The 7,949-nt window shown below is 47.6% G+C and overlaps 1 protein-coding gene across 1 annotated transcript in view; it reads right to left on the bottom strand.

Moving 5' to 3' along the window:
• The window catches only part of NSDHL (NAD(P) dependent steroid dehydrogenase-like), a 31,879-nt gene that overhangs the window by 19,564 nt on the left and 4,366 nt on the right, over nucleotides 1–7,949 (bottom strand). Inside the window, exon 2 of the mRNA XM_008065046.1 lies at nucleotides 2,448–2,562. Within this exon, the coding sequence (XP_008063237.1) occupies nucleotides 2,448–2,519 (72 nt within the window). The 5' untranslated portion in view covers nucleotides 2,520–2,562. The remainder of the gene's footprint in view (nucleotides 1–2,447; nucleotides 2,563–7,949) is intronic.

Consider the following 7,949-nt stretch of genomic DNA (forward strand, 5'->3'; position numbering starts at 1 on the left):
TAGGCCACTGGGGTTTTTTAAATCTTTTTTTTTTTTTTTTTGTCACACACTGTTACTCAGGCTGGAGTGCAGTGGCATGATCGTAGCTCACTGAAGCCTCGACCTCCTGGGCTCAAGCAATCCTTCCACCTTAGCCTCCCTAGTAGCTAGAAGTATAGGCACATGCCACCACACCCAGCTAATTTCTATTTTTATTTTTGTATAGATGGGGGTCTTGTTATGTTGCCCAGACTGGTCTTGGACTCCTGCCCTCAAGTGATTCTCTGGCCTTGGCCTCCTGGGTAGCTGGGACTACAGGCACACACTATCAGGTTTCTTTTTTTATCAAATAGAGACAAGGCATCACTATGTTACCCAAGCCGGTGTTGAACTCCTGGGCTCACACAGTCCTCCTGCCTCAGCCTCCTGGGTAGCTGGGAAGACAGGTACATGCTACCATGCCTGGCTCTTCTTGTTTGCTGTGTATATGTAAGTTAAGCCAAAAGCACTCCTTTTATCTTAGTAGCTTAAATGTAGAACTTTTGTTTCCTATAAAGTTAATCAATGAGAAAAAAGCTATTTTGAAGAACACTTTTGGAATTAGATGACAGTGGCCGTTTGGTAGAACTGCTAAATCTAGACTTGTTTTCTGACTGCCAGGCAGCAATAAAGCTCTAGTTGACACAGATAGGAAACTGCAGATGGCAAGTGGTTCAGCCTGTACACTGATCCAGAGGCACCTTTACTCTGAGTTCCACACCAAAAACATGCTAGTCTGGCAGCCCATGGGAACCTCTTGGGGATCTTACATTTATTAACATTTGATATAAAGACGTTTTCCCTCATGATGACATTTTTGAAGTGTTGTGTCATTCTACCAATAAGATACCTGCACACGCATGCTTGTTGCAGCTCTATTCACAATAGCAAAAACAGGGACCCAACCATGCTACCCATCGAAGCTGGACTGGATTAAAAAAAGATGTGGTACATATACACCATGGAATATTATGCAGCCATCAAGAAGGACGAACATATGGACTTCACAGCAACTTGGATGGATTTAGAGTCGATCATACTCAGTGATCTATCACAGAAACAAAGAACAGAGTTCCATATGTTCTCACTCATAAGCAGACCTGGAACAACTGTCATAATACTATTCTAAGAAAGGGATTGGCGGCCAGGCTTAGTGACTTAGCCTATAATTCTAGCACTTTGGGAGGCTGAGGCAAGTGGACTGCCTGAGCCTGTGAGTTCGAGACCAGCCCCAGCAACTTGGTGAGACCTTGTCTCTACAATAAAAAAATCAAAAATTAGCTGGGTGTGGTAGTACACGCCTGTAGTTCTGGCTACTTGGAAGACTGAGGTGGAGGGAAGGATTGCTGGAGCCCAGCAGGTCGATGCTGGGGTGGTCGTGAGTGTGCCACTGCACTGCAGCTTGGACGACGGAGTGAGACTCTGACTCAGAAAGAAAAAAAAAGGGGAAAAGGATTGGCAATAGTGGGAAACTGCCAGGGGAGGGGGGCACACCTTGTCAACAGGGGTACCTGCATAATGAACATTTGTATACCTAACCCTGAATTGTACCCCACATCTTTAAAATAAAAATAATAAAATTAAAAAAAAAGAATAAATGAAACCAGGCTGGGTGTGGTAACTTATGTCTGTAGTTCCAGCACTTTGGGAGGCTTTGGGACTGCTTGAGCCCAGGCGTTCAAGACCAGCTTGGGCAACACAGTAAGGCCCTTTCTCTACAAGAAAAAAAAAAAATTAGCCAGGCCTGGTGATGCACGCCTACACTCCCAGTTCTGTGGGAAGATCGTGTGAGCCTAGGAGGTTGAGGCTGTGGTGAGCCATGACTGTGTCACTGTATTCTCCAGTCTGGGTGACAGAGTGAGACCTCGACTCAAAAAAAAGAAAAAAATGAATGCATGAAACCAAAGCCTTTGAAGACATATATGAAGAGTCTCCAGGACGCCTGATGACGACAGGGCTCTTTGATTCCCTTCTGAGACTTGTGCTGCTGGGCCTCAGGAGGCCTTGTGACCGCTGCTGCTGCCCGCTGGGAAAGCTTCTGCCATCCTACCAGGAAGCCCAGGTGAGTCCACTAGAGGGCACAGGAAGGCAAACTGAGGTGCCCAGCCAACAGCAGACAGTTGCTACCAGATGTGTGAGTGAGGCCACCAGGGGACATACACCTTAGGGGGCCCCCAGCTAGGTCCAACCCAAACCACAGAGATGTAAGCAAAGACACGGTTGTTCTTTTAAGCGACTGCAATCTGATGCTGTGTGTCACATAGCAATAAGTAGCTGACATATCTTAAATAAAGCTACATATCTTATATAAAAAACAATACCCAACATTGACTGATTTAATAAATGAACAAATACAACTTTTAGCCCACAAGTAAATATCAACAGCTTGTTTGCATGTCTGTGTCAACCTTCTCTATGTCAGTACTCACACTGGGAATGTCCTCTGTCAAATGTGTCCATGCACCCTGGTCTCTCAGTGGCTTGCCAACTGTTTGTTCCATTTTGACGCAAATTATCGTTCTGCCTGTAATTAGCTTTTCTTTCCTGCAAGACATATTTAGAGGCAGATGTCAGTGTTGCATAAATCAAAACATGCTTAGTGGCTCGTGTTTTGGGTGGATGCCATCCCCTATTGCATTTTTACAAATAGCTGACCACTGTTCCAGCAGTTCAAGGAAGTACCCGGCGAATACTCCTGTGACAAAGGCATGACCGGGCCCACGATGCAGCAGGCACTCAGACTGCAGGTTGCACGGGAAGCCAGTTAAACCACGTCCCTCATCAGCTACAACGCAAAGAACATTTTTCTCATTGTAGCTTTTCCCATGGCACTCATGGTCTCCAATTATCCTCAGTTTCTCTTGTGGGGCTCACCAGACCGTGGACTGGCCTAGGGAGTCCTAGATTCCAGCCATGGCCCTGTCATGAACTGTGTGGATCTGCTGCGGTCGCTTCTCCATGTTACAGCTCAGTTTCCCCATCAATGAAATGGGCTTGAGGACTCCTGTAAGAGACATCAGGGCATGTGGTGCTTCGGGTGGGGAATGGGCAGAGCTGCATAGAGGCTGGAGCTCTCCTGCCTGGCTAAGTTAAAGCTACCCTGACTGTGCTTGGAAGAACCAGAGTGTCTGGGCCATCAGAAACCCTCAAGAAGTGTCAGAGTATGGTGGGGACCCAGCAGTTTCCAACCAGGAAACCGTAGCGACCAAGTCCCCTGACGTCCCCCAACAGAGGAGTGTACCTCTCTTCAATCCCCCACAACACTAAACTGCAAATACAAAGAAGCCATTAGACGACAGTGCATTTGGTCTTGCATCTCTGATTTCCTGGCACTGGCCAATTCACTTAGTCACAGATCCCCTAACATCTGGAGATGACAAACCTATGACAAGAGTCTAACTTTGCTCAGAAAGGCTAGATTCAGAGAATGCTTTGGTGACGAGGTGGCAGGCAGGCAGGGCGGGGTCTCAATGTCTGATCGCTCCAGTCCAGTTCCGTACTTTGAGTTTTATATTCCTTGTCACTTTTAGCCAATGGGCACAATCATGTGTCCCCGGTGGGGCCTGACTTTCCGGGCATGCCGAGGGCCCAAATGGCCAGGAATGGATGTTAGGACCCTCAGTGTCAGGTGGGCCATGTTGGAGAAGCATTTTTCTGAAGTCATAATGAAAGTTATCAGGAAAATATCTTTCTCAAGCTGATTTGCCATGGCCTTTCTGGAATGCATAGAACAAATAAGCCAAGTCAACCTGTAGCTGTGTGCCTGTCCCTTTATCCCACAACCCTCTTCACATTGGCAGGGGCCCTGTCACCTAAACAGGTGTGGCTGAGATTGACCCATGTGGCTCCACGTGGATCAGGACAGAAGGAGGTGGAGAGCAAGGCCTTGTTCATGGGTGCATCTCGGCACGAAGCACAGTACCCAGCTGAAAGTGGGTATCCCTATCGCTGGTCTCACGGCCACCAGAGCCCCCACCACCCTCCAGGGTACACAAGTACTCACCTCAGGGGCAGGGGCTTCGCTGGGGCATGTGGCTTTACCTGTCTGGTGATGCTACAATCATAAACACCAACCACTGGGTTCTTACTCAACTTCCCCAGATGCTCTGGGAAACACAAGCAAATGAGAGGGTGGACGGCATGCACGGGAGAGCAGACTCCACACCTGGCCTCTAATCCTCCCAAGGCCTATGGACGTCTGCTGGCAGGGTGCCTGAGGGGTGTGTGCCCGAGGCAATGGCGGGACCCTAGGCTAAGCAAGCCCAGCCCAAGAGGGCTCTGCTCTTGCAAGTCTCGGATCACTCTCATCACCCACGAAAATCACAAATCACACCACTCTCTAATGAAGTTGGCAATAAATTAATGAGCCCAGAGCTTGCTGCCTGGGTTATGAACCCAACTCCACTCCTTACCAGCAGGGAGCCCTCGGGGGAGGCCCTTTTTGCTTAAGGGGCCATTTCCTCGTCTGTGAAATGAATGGCCTCATGTAGTCATTATGAAGACTGGAGGCTGGGCGTGGTGATTCATGCCTGTAATCCTAGCACTTTGGAAGGCTGAGGCAGGAGGCCAGGAGTTCGAGACCAGCCTAGGCAACATACTGAGACCTCATCTCTACTAAAAATAAAAAAAACTAGCCATGCTAATTTGGTGGCGTGTGCTTGTTGTCCCAGCTACTCGGCAGGCTGAGGCGCAAGGATTGCTTGAGCCCAGGAGGTCGAGGCAGCAGTGAGCTGTGATCGTGCCACACTGCACTCCAGCCTGGGTGACAGAGCGAGACCTCAACTCAAAATAATAATAATAGTAATGATAATAATAATAATAATACAAAGTTTAAAAAAGAGGATTGAACCAAGTACCTGTTAACACCCCACTAAAGGAAGCCAATGTTATTATCATTGCAATATGACTCCCTTTCTCTGTGGGATTCTTCCTTACCTGCCTCCTGTAGGGCCTTCTTTGGAATCCCTCATGCCTCCCCAGCCACCATGCATGTAAGCTCTAACAGGCAGGGGCCCTCCTGACTACCTTGGAAATGGCTCCCAGGTCCCAGGTCCTGCCCAACTTCGGGAAGGCTAACTCCCAGAGTTGTCTCCACAACCAGATGCCTGCTCATGAATATACAACCAAGGATTTGTCATGTAAAGTACATGTGGGGCAGTAGTTCAGGGAAGGGCTGTGAAGTAAGGATAAGATAGAGACTCACAGCAAACCCGGGTAGAAAGGACAATTTCTTCCTCCCGCCCCCTTCAAGGAATAGCATGACTGACCCAAAACACCTTACTCCGTTCTTAACACAGTTCGAGCTGAACATTCAATTTAATCACTCTCACAGCCTTCAGCTTTGTCTAAGAAGCAGGAGAAGAAATGGACCACAAGAGGCTCTGAGGGAAGAGGCCAGGGGAAGGGGAGGGGCCAGTAGTGCTCTCTGCCAATGAAGCGGCACAGGGTTCGAGAGAAACACTAGGGTCACGTGAAGACAGCTCTGGATAATTGTAGTGGGGTGAATAGCAGTCCCCCAAAAGATCTGTCTACGTCCTAATACCTGGAACCTGTGAACGTGCCTTACAAGGACCAAAGGATCTCTGTAGAAGTCATGAAGTTAAGGTTCTCAAGACAGGAAGATTATTCTGGGGGGTTCTAAACCCAATGACAAGTGTTCTTACAACAGACATATTATGGGGGAGAAACATGAGAAGAGGAGGAAGCCACGTGGAGGCAAAGGCAGAGATGATGCTGCCGTAAGCCGTGGGATGCCTGGAGGCCCCAGACACTGGAAAAGACAGGAAGGATCCTTCCTTCCTCTGGAGAGGGCAGAGCTTAAGACATCTGGATTTCTGACTTCTAGCCTCCAGACAAGGGAGAGAATTCACTTATGTTGTTTTAGGCCACCCAGTTTGTGGTTGTTACAGCACCAGCAGCAAACTAATATACATGTCCTTTGCAGTCCCAAAGTCCAAATAATAGCTGAGCTGCCGATTCCACGGGGCCTCTGCGCTACTAGCAAAAGCAAGATGCCTCAGAGCCTCTTTCCCTCCTTGCTGCTGGAGAAGTATGTAGGAGGTGGAAGAAACGTGTCCCACCCACCCCAATGGAGCCACACTGCTCAAACGATGATCACACAATTCTTAGCAAACCAGACTCTTGTCAAAACAAAGCCTTCTTTGTCTCAAATTATATAAAGTTAGTAAATATTATGAGTCAGATAAAAATTCTGGTGACAGCTTAGCTGTCTCTAGTTGGGAACCCAGAACTAGCCTATAAAGAATTGAGTTGAATCCTGAATCCTGCAGGCAAGCCACCACCCTGCTTACCGAAACCCACCATATCATATACTCTTAGGTTAAAATGAACATCAAGAACAGTTCTGATTGAATAGACATTTCTCCACAGAAAACACACTTTATAGATGGCCAACAGGCACATGAAAAGATGCTCAACATTGCTAATTATCAGGGAAATGCAAATCAAAACATCACCCCCATTATTAGGATGACTATTACTAAAAGCCAGACAATAGTCTGGGGGCAGTGGCTCATGCCTGTAATCCCAGCACAGCACTTTGGGAGGCTAAGGAGAGAAGATCCTTGAGATCGGAGTTCGAAACCAGCATGGGCAACACAGCAAGATTTCTCTAAAAAAAAACCAAATTTAGCTGGGTGTGATGGTGCACACCCAGCAGTCCCTGCTACTCAGGAGGCTGAGGGGAGAGGATTGCCTGAGCCCAGAAGTTTGAGGCCGTGGTGAGCTACAACCGTGCCACTGCACTCCAGTCTGGGTAATAGTGACAGACCCTGTCTCTAAATAAATGCCAGAAAACACAAAACAGCAAGTGTCAGTGAGGATGTGAAGAAACTGGAACCGTCACATATTGTTGATGGGCATAGAAATGGTGCAGCCACCAGGGAAGACAGTATGGTAGTTCCTCAAGAAATTAAGCAGAGAATTACCATATAATCCAGCAATTTCACTTCTGGGTCTATACCCAAAATGGAATGCAGGAACTTGAACACATATGTGTACACTCATGTTCACAGCAGCGTTATTCACTACTGCCAAATAATGAAAGCAACCCACGTGTCCACTGATGAATGAATGAATAAACAAACTGTGGTATCTCCATACAAAGGAGTATTATTCACCCATAAAAAGGAATGAAGGCCAGCTGTGGTGGCTCACGCCTGTAATCCCAGCACTTTGGGAAGCCAAGGTGGGAGGACTGCTTGAGCCCAGGAGTTCGAGACCATCCTGGGCAACACGGCGAGACCTCATCTCTACAATAAGATAAAAATAAAAAAAATTAGCTGGGTGTAGTAGTGCACAGCTGTAGTCTCAGCTACTTGGGAGGCTGAGGTGGAATAATTACCTGAGCCCAGGAATTCGTGGCTGGGGTGAGCCATGATGGTGCCACTGCATTATAGCCTGGGCAACAGAGTGAGACCTCGACTCCAAAAAAAACAATGTGGTTGTGAAATAAGCTACAACACAGACAGACCTTGAAGACATTATGTTCAGTGAAAGAAGTCAGGTTCAAAAGGACTGCAAATGGGATGGAATTTCAGGCCTGCAGGTTGACAAGAGTTCTGAAGCTGGACGGTGGCGATGGTCGCAAAACAATGTTAGTGTACTTAATGCCCCTGAACTGTGCACCATCTTGTATATTTTCTGTTATGTCTGTTTGACCGCAGAAGAACAGCTCCAAACTGTTGAAAAGAAGACTCCAAAAAGCAACATTCTGGGGGTTGGTGGATTGCTAAGATACACATCAGAAGACTCTTTTTTTCTTTAAAAGGTAGGTATTTGAGCCGGGCTCAGTGGCCCAGCCTGTAATCCCAGCACTTTGGGAGGCTGAGGTGAGTGAACTGCCTGAGCCCGCAGGTTCGAGACCCACCTGGCAACTTGGCGAGACCTCATCTCTACAATAAATCAAAAAT

This window comes from Carlito syrichta, unplaced genomic scaffold, assembly GCF_000164805.1.
Source record: "Carlito syrichta isolate Samal-C Ts95f unplaced genomic scaffold, Tarsius_syrichta-2.0.1 Scaffold308141, whole genome shotgun sequence".
In the NCBI taxonomy this organism is placed as follows: domain Eukaryota; kingdom Metazoa; phylum Chordata; class Mammalia; order Primates; family Tarsiidae; genus Carlito; species Carlito syrichta.